The 16,718-nt window shown below is 39.5% G+C and overlaps 1 protein-coding gene across 1 annotated transcript in view; it reads left to right on the top strand.

The window, feature by feature from the left end:
• The first annotated feature begins 1,521 nt into the window (after window positions 1–1,521).
• The window catches only part of tgfbi (transforming growth factor, beta-induced), a 67,402-nt gene continuing 52,205 nt past the window's right edge, over window positions 1,522–16,718 (top strand). Inside the window, exons 1-2 of the mRNA XM_059990407.1 lie at window positions 1,522–1,695; window positions 2,163–2,261. Coding sequence (XP_059846390.1) covers window positions 1,577–1,695; window positions 2,163–2,261 — 218 coding nt within the window. The 5' untranslated portion in view covers window positions 1,522–1,576. The remainder of the gene's footprint in view (window positions 1,696–2,162; window positions 2,262–16,718) is intronic.

The following is a 16,718-nucleotide window of genomic DNA, read 5'->3' as shown; positions in this document are numbered from 1 at the left end:
CTGATGTGATGGGAAATGAGCTGAGAAATTTTAGATGCAGTTTAATTCTAATGCTTAATGTGAAATGATGTGTGTTAGGTGTGCTAATGAGACCAAGAAATATACAACGAATAGTAGAATTTAAGGCATATTAAGGAACAGTGGGAACTTTGCATGTAAATAAAAGATCCTTGAGGGTGGTAGCATAAGTAAATAATGTTAAGAAAACATATTGAAAACTGGCCTTCATTTGCCTGGGGCAGTGAATGCAAGAGCATAGATATTATACAACATTGGTCAGAACTCAGTTGGAGCTCTGCATGCAGTTCTGGTACTACACAAGAGGGAAAATGTGATAGTGCTGGAGATACTGCAGAGGAGATTCACCAGGATGTTGCCTCAGATAGAATGTTTTAGTTATGAGGAAAATACTACCTATTTTACCTAGAGTAGAGAAAGTTAAGAGGAGATATGAATGAAATATTTAAAATTGTGAAGAGTGGAGATGGAGTAGTCTGCAACAAAATGTTTCTCCATATTGGAATAGATTAATCTAGAAGGCATACATTTGGGGAAATAGGGAAGGGATTTAGAGGGGATCTGAGGGGGACCTTTTAATCTCTAAGAGAGTGATGTGTATGTTGAATGCACTGTCTGAGAGCGTGGTGAAAGATGAGTTACCAACTGGAAAGGACTTGGTTGAACACTTGAATTGCCTTGGACATTGAAGACTATGTGTCAAGTGTTGGAATAAGTGATTAGTATGATGATGGGTGCCCACTGATTGATATGAATATAATGTGTTGAATGGCCTCTTTCCAAGCTGGACGAATCTGTGATTCTATTTGATGCAGAGATATGATGAACAAATAAAAAAATTATAATAACATTTTACAGACAATTCCTGAGTTACAGACACCCACCTAATAAATACCTTTCCATATGCATGAGCTGCCATAATATTATTAATTTCAAAAATTCAATGTACATACTTACGTTCATTCTCACTGCTTTTAGTATCAATCTCATGTGCTTTTCTTGCTACTTAGTTCAATACTGGGGAGGTTTGGTCACCATATTAACCATATTGAGTGATTTAATGAATTTTCCAATTTGCAGACAAAAACATGGGCTTCTTTTAAAATGGAACTCACTTGGAACAAGCTGTTCACTGTGATACCTTCCCAAAGGTAGAACAGGTTGGAGGGCTGAATAGGCTGCTTCTATTCCTATATTTCAAAGCCTTTTTATCTCTCAATTTTTAACTCCTCCAAAGTTTGTTCATTCTATGGATAAACCAACCACAGTAACCATCATTCCTTTTGTTTCAATCTCAAAGCCTAGAAATGATGCAAACACCCTGCCAAAGTAAACAGGAGAGAAGGAGAGAAGTTTCTTTAAAGTTCAGTTGACAAAACTGTGTGCTACTCCCCCAGCCTGCAGGGTCCTGACCTGCCCACAAATTACATCAGTTAGATTTTGCTTGCTAACTGCTCCTCTCCGCCCCTCCTGCTCAGGGCTCTATAAATTGCAGCTGCATAAAAGGCAGCCTTTTACCTCAGCGGACTGCTTAGATTTTGCAGAGGAAACAGTCAGAATGAAGTACCTTATTCTCCTTACTTTTGCTTTAGTTTTCTTTTGCATTACTCTGACCAATGCTATATCATCCTACCAACAAGTATTACAGCACAGCAGGATCAGGGGCAGGCAGCATGGGTAAGTAACTTTTAAAGCAACTTTAAAAGTTTTGTCTGAAATTCCTAACTTTAAAATCATATCCTTGGAAACTGGGTGCAATGTAGTGTCTAAAATGCCAAGCAGTACACATGTGTGTAGATACACTGAAGTGTGAGTGAAAAAACTCAGAGGCTTGATTTAAAAACAAAGCCAAGGCTGAATTGTTCTTTCAAGCTCATATAGTTTATGAAGGCAAGTTTGTTGGAATATTCCTTTTGACTAATAATGCAAAGTACAATACCTAAGCTAGTGTTGTCTAAATAACTTCTCAGCTTTTAAAATAAAGAAAATTGATTTTGATGAAGAAGGTTTTTGGTTAATCTTAATTTGAAACCATAGTTTCATTGAATGGTTGTGGGGTGGATGGATTATGCTTTTGCTCATTCCTGAGCAAATCCTGTTCGGCTTTCTTTACTTAAGAAGTAAAATATGTGTGTTCCCCTTAGCCCCAATGTATGTGCTATGCAGCAAGTAGTAGGATCCTCCAAGAAATACTTCTCCAACTGCAAACAGTGGTATCGGCGGAAAATCTGCGGTCAACCAACGTAAGCAACATCAAATTTAATCTTTGCTTTCAATGTTATATGGAATATATTCATCAGAATTATATATCACTGCTTCTTAACCATGTCAGTGATAGTCCTAAAATTGTTCAGATTTTATTATCCTTTTACTGTGAATATGTGCAAATAAATATTTTCGTATATATAGATATTACTCAAAGTCACTGCTTTATAAGTTAGTAATTTATTTCCACAGCTACTGTTCTGATTAGGTCCATATTAGGACTAGGAAACATGTATTGGCAAGTGATCTGCCCAAAATTAAATTGTTAGTATTACATTTCACCAAACAACCTTGGGATTGAATGTTAAATGATGAGCAAAAGTGCATAATTAGAACAATACCAGTAGAAATGTTACAAAAGGATGCTTGCCTCTGAAATCTTTTTGAACAGCCAGATCTGATTTCCTTGAACAAATTATTAAAAGAAAATGTTTCAAATCTCCCTTGTCTGAATATATTCACTATAGTTGTAATTAAGATGCATTAAGTAACAAATGGAATTTCTGTCAAGGAAACAATGCTACGATGTACTGTACGTAAAGCTTTTAAACAAAATATCTCATCACCTAATAAGGTAGTGCGTTTGGGACATGCGTAGGAGGCTGTGGTAAGTGACCTGTTGTATAAAAGTTTGACAAATCTCCCTTTGTTTCTGGAGCTGGAAATCTTCAAGTTAAACCTGGCTCTGGATACCACACAGGCATATGGTGCCACTTCACATTAGCATGTAATGGAGAAGGAAAACAATGACAGAAACCTGAGTTTGTGGATTATTAAACTTTAAATTGATTTAATATGTCTAGACAGTGTAAAAGAAATCTTGCATGATTGTCTTTTTTTTCTCACTGCCATGGAACAATGTTCTTTATTCTTCATCATCTTTTTGAAATTAACATGTAGATCTATAAGTCAGTTGTTTCTAATTCTCTAAGGAAAAGTTTAAACCTAATGTTTATATGCATGCAATGGCATCATAATTAGGAACAAATGGCATGAGAAAAATATTCCACTGTGATGTCACTCCCACATACTGATCAATATGTTAGTAACAATGTGTCAGCACAATATATGGAGGAAGCATGATGGTTAAGTCGGCTGAATATATAAAATCTATCAAGCTATTAAGTTAAGAACCAGTTGAAAGATAAAACAAAGCTTTTACAACTGTATAGGTTATATATGGAGTACTTCAGAAATAATAAGGACTTTAATTGTTGGAAACATTAAATATCAGAAGGAAGAGGCAGTTGTAAACCAGTCAGATTAGAGTATCTATCTATAATGTGGTATCAAGGCAAGTGAATACAGAGAAGATACCTTAGTTTTTAAACACTAACATCAATTACAATTTTAAGTAGCTAGCATTTGGTGTTTTTTTTCTCAATAGAATACCATATAATATAATACAATAGAGATAGAAACATGGGAAATATATATAACATGCAACATGCCTTCAGCCTGCTATATGCATGCTGACCTTCAAGTCCTAGCAGGACTAATTCCATATATCCATGGTGTACCATTTCTTGACAATTTAAATGCATGTCAAGATACTTCTGAAATGTTCTGAGAATACTTGTCTCCACCATTTTCTTAGGTTGTGCATTCCACATTGTAACCACCCACTAGTGAAAAAAATCAGCTGTTTCACTCTAAACTTACTCCTGACTGTACACTTCAGTCTTCTGGTCTGGAAATGTTTGCTGTATTTTTATGCTTCTCAGAACATTGCACCCCTCTAACCTGTTCTCCCTAAGATCCCTCTACACTAAGAAAACCAGATGGATCCTCTCCAGTCTCTCCTCAAATCTCAAATAATCCATTCCAGGCAACATCTTGGTGAACTTCCTCAGTACCTCATGAATGCTTTCAGAAATTCACATTTAAACTAAATCCATCAAGCCATTAAACAGACATTACACTAATCCAATAAAGTACTAATCCTGTTTTATTCTCTCCACATTCCTATCAGATCCTCTCCGCTTCAGCCACTCATCTGCAAGCAATTTACAGTGTCCAATTATCCTACCAGCCTACCCATCCTTGGGATGTGGCAGGAATTCTGAGCACCCGGAGGAAATCTAGGCATTTACAGAGAGAATATGTAGGTTCCACATAAGCAGCACTGGAGATCAGGATCAAACTGCAGTCTCTCAAGCTTTGAGGCAAACTTTGCTACTCTCTTGTCTGCTGCCCCATCTTCAGTTTAACTGCAGGAGCAAGAAGCTTCTGAGCTTGAACCACGTTCACAGCAATGAAATCTTAATCACTCTGTAGCTCGGTGACCAAGTTTTAATCCCTTGATTCCTTTATAAATGCCCGCCTGTTGTATTTCAGTTGCAATGATCATTTTTTAAATGATTATTCAAATAGAGCAATGTTCCTCTGAAACTGCGTGTCAAAATCTATATGGGAAAATGGGAAAATATGCATTCTTTTTGTATGCCTGAACTATGGTCGTTTATGATTGAATGGAACGTTGGAACCAGCATACCCAAAACTGCTCTTGCCCTTGCATACAATTTCCACCTCAGAATGAATAATTTTCAAGTCAATAGCATTGATTGCTAGTAAGAGCAAGAGGATAAGGCATGAGAGAATAGGACCAATCAAGTGTGACAGTGGAACAGTGTGTACAGAACTGGAGGAGATAGCAAAGGTACTTAATGAATACTTTACTTCAGTATTCACTACGGAAAAGGATCTTGGCGATTGTAGGGATGACTTACAGTGGGTTGAAAAGCTTAAGCATATAGACATTAAGAAAGAGGATGTGCTGGAGCTTTTGGAAAGCATCAAATTGGATAAGTCTCTAGGACTGGATGAGAGGTACAGCAGGCTATTGTGGGAGGTGAGGGAGGAGATTGCTGAGCCTGTGGCAATGATCTTTGCATCATCAATGGGAAAAGGAGAGGTCCCGGAAGATTGGAGGGTTGCAGACGTTGTTCTCTTTTTCAAGAAAGGGAGTAGAGATAGCCCGGGAAATTATAGACCAGTGAGTCTTACTTCAGTGGTTGTAAGTTGATGGAAAAGATCCTGAGAGGCAGGATTTATGAACATTTGGAGAGTCATAATATGAATAGGAATAGTCAGCATGGTTTTGTCAAAGGCAGGTCGTGGCTTATGAGCCTGATTTTTTGAGGATGTGACTAAACACATTGATGAAGGTAGAGCAGTAGAGGTAGTGTATATGGATTTCAACAAGGCATTTGATAACGTACCCCATGCAAGGCTTATTGAGAAAGTAAGGAGTTCCAAGGGGACATTGCTTTGTGGATCCAGAATTGGCTTGCCTACAGAAGGCAAAGACTGGTTGTAGACAGGTCATATTCTGCATGGAGATCAGAGACCAGTGGAGTGCCTCAGGGATCTATTCTGAGACCCCTCCTTCTTGGTGATTTTTATAAATGACCTGGATGAGGAAGTGCAGGGATGGATTAGGAAAATTCCTGATTGGGAAAAAGGTTGGGGGTGTTGTGGACAGTGTGGAGGACTGTCAGAGGTTACAGCGGGACATTGATAAGATGCAAAACTGGGCTGAGAAGTGGCAGATGGAGTTCAGCCCTGTTAAGTGTGAGGTGCTTCATTTTGGTAGGTCAAATATGATGGCAAAATATAATATTAATAGTAAGACTCTTGGCAGTGTGGAGGATCAGAGGGATTTTGGGGTCCGAGTTACTAGGACAGTCAAAGCTGCTACGCAGGTTGACTGTGTGGTTAAGAAGACATTGGCCTTCATCAACCGTGGGACTGAGTTTAAGAGCCAGGAGGTAATGGTATAGCTCCACAGGACTGGTCAGATCCCACTTGGAGCAATGTGCTCAGATCTGGTTGCCTCACTACAGGAAGGATGTGAAACAGAGGAGATTTACAAGAATGTTGCCTGGATTGGGGAGCATGCCTTATGAGAATAGGTTGAGTGAACTTAGCCTTTTCTCCTTGGAGTGACGGATGTTGAGATGTGACCTGATAGAGGTGTATAAGATTATGAGAGGCATTGATCGTGTGGATGGTCAGAGGCTTTTTCCCAGGGCTGAGATGACTAACATGAGAGGGCACAGTTTGAAGGTGCTTGGAAGCAGGTACAGGGGAGATGTCAGGGGTAAGTTTTTATGCAGAGAGTGGTGAGTGCGTGGAATGGGCTGCTGGCCACTGTGATGGAGATGGATACAATAGGGTCTTTTACGAGACTCCTGGATAGGTACATGGGCCTTAGAAAAATACAGGGGTATGGGCAATTTCTAAAGTAAGTACATGTTTGGTTCAGCATTCTGAGCCAAAGGGCCTGTATTGTGCTGCAGGTTTTCCAAGTTTCTATGTTTCTAAATTAATAATCCTTGAAGGAAGCTGGCTTAAAGTTGGTATATTTTGTTGCCTAATTTCATTACCAATAACTGCATTGCCTTCTTCTTTGAATTGGTTCATTGAGTCAAGGTTCACATGATCAGTGCAAACAGTTAGTTAATTTTCTTTGTTGCTGTGGTCTCAACATACACTTCTGCCTGGGAAATACAGGCTGTAACTGTTCCACACTTCCATATGCCCTGCATGATATGGCTGCTCTGTAAAATTACGAATCTCTCTGTGTGCTCATCATCTAGTTGGAGGCAATGCTTAACTAAATTGGAGTTAACTTTTAAGTTTAATGTTAGAGTCTTTTATGGTTAAGCAAGGAATTTAGATTATAAATAACAGAATGAATGGAAATGTTTGAAACAAATTCAATGTACTGAATGTTACATGATGTAAAGATAATGCTTTGTTATTAAACCCATATTATGTGTGGCAATCCATCATGGCAGTTTAAAAAAAGGAAATAACTTTTTTTAAAAAAACAGTTTAAAATAAAACTATCCAGTTTGGGACCTGGCCAAAACTAGCCATCCCGGTATTTATTCCCCATCTATGTTTGTCCCGTGGGAAGTTTGTAGTGAGCTGCTTATTTAGCCTTTTCAGTGGGGATGAGTCAGCAACATGAATTAAACCAGTCTGAGTTTGAATGGCAGTGTCACAGAGCATAGCAACGAGCCCTTCAGCCCATTGCATCTTGCCTATCCACCTGCCTGCATTAGCTCCATATCCCTCCATGCCCTGCTCATTCAAATACACATGCAAATAGTGTTTAAATATTGTTACGGTTCCTGCCTCCACCACCTCTAATTACTCAGTCCAGATAAAAATTCTTTAAATGAGAGATTTACCCCTCAGATCCATTTAAAATCTCCTCCCTTTTTTCATTAAATCCACACTTTACAATTGGAATTAGCAGCTTATCTATGCCTATAGTCTATCCATTCTCTCCCGATAACTCAAGTCCTCCTGACCAGCAATGCCATTATAAAGCTTTTCTGCAGCATCCCTAGCCTCATCACATTCTTCCTACCATATGACAACTAAACACAATACTCCAAATTCAGTCCGACCAATAATTTGCACCACTGTAACACTCTATCTCAATTTTTGTACTCATTGCCTTCATCGATGAGGGCAGGTATGCCATTCACCCTTTTCACCACCCTGTCTACCCGTGTTCCCATTTTTGCGAGGTATATACTTGTATCCAAAGCCTCTGTTCAACAAGATTCCCCAAAGGTCTTCCATTTACTGTGCATTTCCTGCTCTGGTATAACTTCCCAAAATCCATCACTTTGCACTTATCTTCATCTGCCATTCCCCTGCCCACTTTCTCAATTGACCTATATCCAGTTGTAACCTTAGATAACCTTCTTTACTACATTATACAACCAATTTTGTAGTTATCTGTAAACTTACCAGGCATGCCACCAATGTTCTTAACCAAATCATTAATATACGTTATATAGCAAACAACAGAAGACTCAGCACTGACTTTAGTGGCACATAGCTGATCACAGGCTTCCAATCTGCAAAAGCAACCTTCCACTATCACCTGCCAACTCCTAACACTAAGTTAATTTTGTATCCAATTGTCAAACTTGTCCAGGATCTGATGTGTTTCAACTTTCTGGACCTCGTCAAAGGTTTTGCTAAAGTTCAAGTATATACTCTATAAAGTTCGGCATTTATCATCCTGTCCTTGTCAATCTTCTTAGTCATTTCTTCAAAAAAAAATCCAGACAAATTCTTGAGACTTGATTTGTCAATCACAAGGTCATGTTGATATCCCTAATTAGTTCTCGCTTCTCAATGCAAATAGCTCTTGTCCCTCAGAACCCTTTCCAGTAATTTCCCCTCTGCTGCTAAAAGACCTAATTCCCTGGCTTGTTTTTGCTGCCACATTAAATAAAGGCACATTCTTTTGATACCATAGCTGAGGCTAACAGAGATACAAAGACACAAGTGACAACAATGCTGGAATCTGGAAGATATCAGCTGGAGGAGCCCAGTGGGTCAATCAGTATTGATAGGAAGAAAGAAATTGCTGACATTTCTTTCACATCAGGACCGAGAATGGAGAGGGGAGACAGAAGGAGAAGAGAATTGGCAAGAAGGGATTCAGAGGTGGTTGATAGACTGAGGAGGGTGTAAGATTAAGGTGGGTAGTGTCAGGTTGGGGAGGTGGGCTGGGTTAGATTCTTGGTGTATCATTCACTATAGCAAAGACAAAACAACGAATGGACCAAGATGGGGAGTAAATGTGAAGATGAGAGACAGCTGCTGGAGGGAGATAAGCAGGAACAAAGATACCAAGACTTCTGCCTAGGATCCAGCAATCTCCTCCCTTGGTTCCTACAATGTTCTAGAATAGACCTAGGCAGGCATTAAGTATTTATCCACCTTTATATGTATCAAGAACTTCCTTGGTAACATTAATGAACTGGAAGTGTTTTTATGGAGTAATATTTCAATGTTTTCTGTGATTATCAGTCCAAAAACCTAGCAACGGTTGTCTTCATAAATTTTAGGTTATCTTTATTTAAGTTCCACAGGTCCTAAGGTGGGATCTGAAATCAGTTCACTGGAAATTTAGTGCAGGTCTCTGGATTATGAATTAGGTTGCTTAACCACTGCTCCACCACCATCATAATATTACTTATTGCTGATATTTCTTTATTCATAAAATGTAGTTAAATGTGTAAACAAACCTGCTTTCATGTACTTCACCATTCATGTTCTCCCTTTGGTACATGTTGTTTAAAGAAGACAAATAAAGATAGAATATCCTTTTATTATGTAGGAGTGTGAGTTGCTATGGACAAATTGACTGCAGAGTTCTTTACATTCAAAAGAAACAGCTGTTAAAAAAACATACTGACTTTGAAGTCTTTTTGGATGTCCTGAGGTTATGAAGCAGATATATAAATGCAAGCCTTACTTTTTAAATGGGATACATTTTGCACTGATGTTGCAAACAAAAAACCTAAGAGTCTTAATTGGTATATTTCCTGTATGACCACTGGATTGTCATGATGCGGCTGGGGTATGTCTGCGGATTAATTCCATGACTCATAATGTAGTAATGGTTAGAAATTTGTTCCCAAGTAACTACCAATTAATTATATACTACAACCATAATTCACACTGATCACAGATTTTCAACACAACATTTTGCTGTACAGTTTAATAATTCCTAATGTCATGTTTAAATAATGTTTTTAAGTTATGAGTTGACTCAGAAGTAAGAATGTCTTCTCTGCATTGCACATGCATGAACTCATCAGTACAGCAAAATGTACATTCATAATCTGGTATAATATCATCAGCATAAATTGTGAAATCTGTCTTTGCAACAACATAATAGAACACAAATATGTGTGTCTGTGTGTGTTCATGTGTATATGCATATGTATGTGTGTAGTGCAAAATAGAAATAAGAATAGTTAAACACTGTTCATGGGATCAATGTGCATTCAGAAGTCAGGTGGCAGAGGGGAAGAAGCTGTTCCTGAATCACTGAGTGTGTGCCTTCAGGCTTCTGTACCTCCTTCCTGATGGTAGCAATGAAAACAAGGCATGACCTAGATAATGGGGGTCCTTAATGATGGATGCTATCTTTTTGAGGCATCGCTCCTTGAAGATCTCCTGGATATTATGGGGTTAGTGCCCATGATGGAGCTGACTAAGTTTACAGCTCTGCAGCTTATTTCAATCCTATGCAGCCCACCCCATACCAGATGGAGATGCAGCCAGTCAGAATGCTCTCCATGGTACATCCATAGAAATATGTGAGTGTTTTGATGACATACCAAACCTCCTCGTACTACAAAAGATATAGCTGCTGTCTTGCCTTCTTTGTAGCTGCATTGATATGTTGGGTCCAGGTTGGATCCTCAGAGATATTGACACCCAGGAACTTGAAACTGCTCACATTCAACTTCTGATCCCTCTATGAGGTGTGTGTGTTCCCTGGTTTTACCCTTTCTGAAATCCACAATCACTTCTTTGGTCTTACTGACGTTGATTACAAAGTTGTTGCTGCTACACCACTCAACTAGCTGATGAATCTCGCTCCTGTCTGCCCTGCCATTACTGTCTGCAATTATGGCATCAGATGGTTATGATACATCACCATTCAGCTCCATCAGTATTGCAGGCAGCACGATTGGTTGCTGAGAAATTAAAATACTTATGTGCACAATGTAATTAAATTTCTATAAAGGTAAATCATGAGAGAAACTCATGAATGTTCACAAAGCCTGTGATTTTTGTTCTCGAGTTCTTGATATTGCTGCCACTGAACTCATAAAGGAAGCAACAATCTTGGTGGTATTCAATAATGTGCAGTGCCTCTTTAGGAGCTACTTCTGGGATTTTTATTTGCATTAGAGTCCCATATGCAGTCCGGAAGTCACTCTTGTAAAAATGGATTGTCAAAGGTCCTATAAAGTCAGCTGCTGTATTATTTATAGGGGACTTCCCAGGGCAAGTACTAGGCCAATGCTGTGAACAGGACAGATGTGGGTACCCTTTAGAATCAGATTCAGATTAATCTATTTAACACATGTACATTGAAACATATGTACAGTGAAACACATTGTTTGCACTAAGTGCCAACACAACATAAGGATATGCTGGGGGAGCCTGCAAGTGTCAATACACATTCTGGCATCAACATAACATGTCCACAGTATTCATCAGAATAACGCAAGCAATAACAACAGCAACAAATCAAAGTAACAGCAGGACAGGCCCTTTTCCCAGTTGTGCACTCAGCCATGTTCACATACAGACAGGCATTCAGCCCCAGGACAGCTCAGCGCCAGACCTCTGACTGCAGTCCTTTGGCCCTAAACACTCAAACTCACAGGCATCGGACCTCCGACCTTCAGTCCATGACCTGACTTGCAGATAAGGGGCTTCTGAAATCCAGATTCACCAACATCGGTCTTCTGTCTTTGGGCTTCATTCTCTGATATCAAGCCCAGGACTCAACAATCACCAGATTTTGAAATTTAAGCTCGACCTCAGTACTCGCACTAATCTTGACCATGGGACTTGCCACCCTGGGGGGCAGATCACCAATCCTTGTGCCTTCTGTCTGCATGGACCTCCAAACCTAGGACATTCTGACTTAAAGGGTCACCTGCCCTTTGTCCTTGTGGCTCACTGAATACAGTCCTTGACCACGGAGATTGCTGGTCTTCACCCTCAGTGCCTGACAACACGAACCCCAGGATCTCCAACCGCGGACAGCTCCAACTTTTACTCTGACCACAGGTTCCTGCCCTGACTCTTCATTTAATGCCCCTGACCTCTAACTCCCCATCAACCCTGTCTATAAACGTTAACCTAACCACTAAATTCCTCCCACAATCCCCAAACTACCCCTACAAACCTAAAAAAAATGCTGAGTCTGGGCCACAAACTCGATGGATTTCAGAGCTCAGCACCATCTTGACCTTTACACTCAAAGATTCAAAGTTCAATTATTATGAAAAGATGGCATATAGAATACAACTGATTTAGCATGGATTAGATGGGCCAAAGGGCCTGTTACTGTACTGTACTTTTCTAAGACTCTGGGATTCGTCCTACAGGCAGCCATGAAACAAAAAACACCATGGAAACTGTTCGAGAAAACATCAAACACCCACTGCACCATAAAAGAAACAAATTGTGCAAGTGGCAACGAGTGAGTGAACAGCACATAGAATATCAAACACCAAACCAGAGCTCCAGTGGTATTCAGTTTCCTTTCCAGATTTTCTTGGAGTCCACCAATACCCTTCCATAGTAGTGACCTATACCTACAGTACATACTCAAGAGTGAGCCTTGCCCAGCTTACAAACTCCTGCCATTGATTATTTAGCTCCTTCCATTCACCAATTTCCGAACTCAGTCCAATGATCATCACTTATCCTTCCATCCAACCATCAAGTGATCACTTGCAGACCGTGACCAATGGCTGCAGACTGTCTACGCCACAACACCAGTTGCTTGCAATGGACCTTCATGGATATCCGAGCATTCCATCGACAACCATTTGCATTCCCCACCCTTTGAAACTGAATGGCCCGAATCTGGCACTTGCTAGTTTCATTTCTTTTATCTCCATGGTTATTCCATGCGATGGAATAGCCTTCTATTATATAAGGTTGAGTCTGTTTAAAACCCAATGCCATGAGTGTGTGAAGTATTGGGATTCTGACTGAGACCCTCAGTGGTGCAGTAGTCATGTATGATGTTGGTGCAGTGAGCATGCAGAATGCAGGTGCAGTCACTGTGTACAATAGTGGTGATGTTATAATGTACAATGAAGTGCAGTGTGCTTTTACAATATGGTACAGTGGGAATTTGTGATGGTGGTGACATGCTCAACATGTACTTGCTAAGCAATTTGAACTCTAATGTAATCAGACGGGAAAGGCCAGTAAGTGTTGGTGGAATGTCACAAAGAAGACATGGCCTTACTGAGATGAGGGAGGCAAATTCATTGAAATATTTTGTTTGAAAGCTCAGTCAGAGAAATGGCAGGAAAATGGATTATGAATCCTACCGCTGCCTCAGTGCCTTGAATTTTTCAACTCATTAATACATGTATGATTCCCCGGAAAGAAATGTCTGAATTCATTCAATGCTTCAGTGAGCAGTCAATTTCCATACCGAGGCCGATAGTTGTTCTGGAGACTAGCAGTCTGCTAATAGTTAATCTTGGTTATTCTCTAGTAAATATTATTTTTAGTTCTCTTTAATAGAATAAGTGATTTTACATCAAGCCAAAAACAACATGCTGGTTCTTGCTGATAACCAGCAGTGAGGACTGGGGATTTTACAGTTGCTTGAATAACTGGGTCCACTTAAGCATATGTCACATCACATCTTCTCTAAAATCGATTCCTTGTTTCAAAGTTATAATGAATAGGTTTTTCATTCTATTAAATGCAATGTGATAATATCTTATAAATTAATAATTCTTAGCATTATACTTTAATAAGAGTGATAACAATATTTAAATTTTTCATTTATTCAAGGACTCATTTAAAAATATCACGGATACAACTGCGACACTTAACACTGGATAAAGTATGTACTCAAAGCAAAAATTAAGACAGAGGAAATATTGACTTGAGATGGAAAGTCTGTACAGGCCACAGGAATGAACTCTGTTACAGGAAGTCAGATTTGCCAAGAAAGCAAGATTTCATAAATCTTGTGAAGAGAGACAGTAATCAGCACAAAGAAACCAATGAAAGCAACAACAGCTGCATGATCATTGAGTCAGAACATTCTCACTTAGGAAGTATCTTTATCCCCTGGCGCTAGGAACTATTTGCATATTGTTCTAAGAAGCTAAATACTCCTGAGAGCTTTACTGTAGACAAGTAGACTAAATTCCCTCCCAGTGTGTTGTTTTTAACAACCACTGGCCAGGTGTGAGTAAAACTAATTTTACTTTGTCAAATTCTTAAAAATGAAAAGAAATAATCATTTAAGATATGAAACACACAAAAAATGCTGGAGGGATTCAGCAGGCCAGGCAGTGTCTGTGGAGGAGAGTACAGTCCACGCTTCAGCAGGACTGGAGAAAAAAGATGAGGAGTCAGAGGTAAAAGGTGAGGTAGGGGGAGGGAGAAACACAAGTGATAGGTGACACCCTGGGGGGCGGGAGCGAGGGTGAAATAAAGTGCTGGGAAGTTGATTGGTGAGAGATTAGAGAAGGGGGAATCTAATAGGAGATGACAGAAGGACATGGAAGAAAGAGGGAGGAGCATCAGAGGGAGGCGATGGGTAGGCAAGGAGATAGTGAGAGAGGAAAAAGGGGATGGGGAATGGTGAAGGAGGAGGAAGCCATAACCAGAAGTTTGAGAAATCAATGTTCATACCATTTGGTTGCTGCTCAGCTCTTCCCAGCTCTTTACTTCAACTCCTCCCACCACCACCTCCTGGTTTCACTTATCACCTTGTGTTTCTCCCTTCCGCTCCCCCACCTTCTAACTCTGATTCCTCCTATTTTTCTCTCCAGTAGTGGTGAATGGTCTCAGTCTGAAACGTCGACTGTTTACTCTTTTCTATAGATGCTGGCTGGCCTGCAGAGTTCCTCCAGCATTTTGTGTGTGTTGCTTGGACTTCCAGCTCCTGCAGATTTACTCTTATTTGAGAATTAAGATATGAAAATGCGTTCCATCAAAAATGTTTTTATTTCGGCAGTCTTAGATAAGAATGTGTTTTTTTTCAAAATTTAAACTTATCTACATCAGATCCTGAGTTCTGGATGGGAAAACCGTGTGGAATGACTGAGCAGAAAAATTCAACTTCACTGCCTTCACAGAGTTTGCAAAGCAAAGGCTCTATCTACACACACACGAGCAGCTACTAAAATTGGCAGACTTCTCATTCCGGTGATGACTACATCTAAACTGAACCCAGATTTTTTTTTTTGGTTGGAATAATCCCTTTGCAATCATATCCAGACCTTTTTACAAACATGTTTATCAGTGATTAAAGTGCGTATTTCTGAAAAGAATACAATCAGAGGTAAAAGGGCTGGCAATTTGCTAGCACTGTTTGTCTTCTTCAAGGTGAATTTTAGGAGAAAGGAATAGGAAAAAAGAAACACAGCTAAATAAAAGCAGGGGAAAGCCCTTTGAATCTGTTCCACTGTTAAATTCAGTCACATTTGATCCTGTATCTCAACAGCACTCTCTTTCTGTAAACCGTGATGCCTTTTGTGTCTACAGATTGATCCGTTTGTAAATTGTCCATTGTAAAGTGAATCAATAAGTAAAGGACAACTGTCAATGTGGCTTTGAATGCCTAAGTGTTAGAAGGTTTAACTGAAATGTGAATTATGTTCCTGGCAGAGGACTAATGAAGGTCAGCAATGTTGAACACCATGGATAAGGACACAGTTCGCAGAATTGATAAAATGAATCAAAATCAGCAAGTTGTATGCTTTCGGGGTTAACCCAGAGGTGATAATGTTTCCGAGTCCCTGATGCTCATACCTTTATGCATGTCTGAGTTACTGGTTAATTGCTGCAACCCATCTTGAAGATGGTAAAATGAAGTTCCAGTGATGGAGAGAGTGCTTGTGATAAGATGAGGGCACAAGGGATTTCTATTCCAAACAACCACTGGTAGGTAAGTGGGGGAAAAAAAGATGACTGCACTCCATGAAAAGCACATTACTGTGGGTGTTAAAGTGATAATGTTATTTCTTCTTGATACTTCGATTGAATAAAAAAATGTCATTATGGTTATTGGGAGCAGCACTGCACAGGGCTTTTTCAGGATTAATTTTGCTTGCCCTTTTTGAAATTTTGGATTCTTTCTCTGCACTGGAGTGCTGCATATTTTACTGAGATTAACTGATTTTGACATCTGGCTTGCAGTTTGTGTCATAGATGGTCAGATCAAGATGACTTTAATTGGAATTTTAGATTCTTTAAATAGTTTATCTAAATCATAGATTAAATACATAAAATGGATTCAAAACCTTTTCACTGCAAGCTTCATTGGAGAAGCAAAGCTCATTTTTCACATCTGCAGTTGTTAAAGAAGTATGAGTTGATAAAATTCTTCCTATTCTAACTGAACCAGGAGACAAGGCATTGTGCAACATGAGTGCTCAGCCCTTGTGCTATTGTTCAATGTTTCAGGTTTAACAGACTCTCCTGATGGAGATAACAACTATCTGATACTTATGAGATATGTATGTTACTTGCTTTTATTGTTTTATTGTCTGCATGAATCTATACACTCAGAGGTAAGTTTATTCAGTACCTCCTGGACCAATGAGTGTATATTCAATTCTGCTGCTGTAGCCCATCCACTTTGCTGCGAGATGCTCCACTGCACACCACTGCTGTAACACGTGGTTATTTGAGTTACTGACACCTTCCTGTCAGTTGGAACCAGTCTGGCCATTCTTCTTTACCACTCAGTGGATGTTTTTTGTTTCTCGTACTACTCTCTGTAAACTCCAGAGACTGCTGTGTGTGAAAATCCCAGATCATCTGTTTCCGATGTACTCAAACCACCCTATCTGGCACCAGCTATCATTCCCTGATCAAAG

This window comes from Hypanus sabinus, chromosome 15 (assembly GCF_030144855.1).
Source record: "Hypanus sabinus isolate sHypSab1 chromosome 15, sHypSab1.hap1, whole genome shotgun sequence".
In the NCBI taxonomy this organism is placed as follows: Eukaryota; Metazoa; Chordata; class Chondrichthyes; order Myliobatiformes; family Dasyatidae; genus Hypanus; species Hypanus sabinus.
This window is presented reverse-complemented; position numbering and strand designations above follow the sequence as displayed.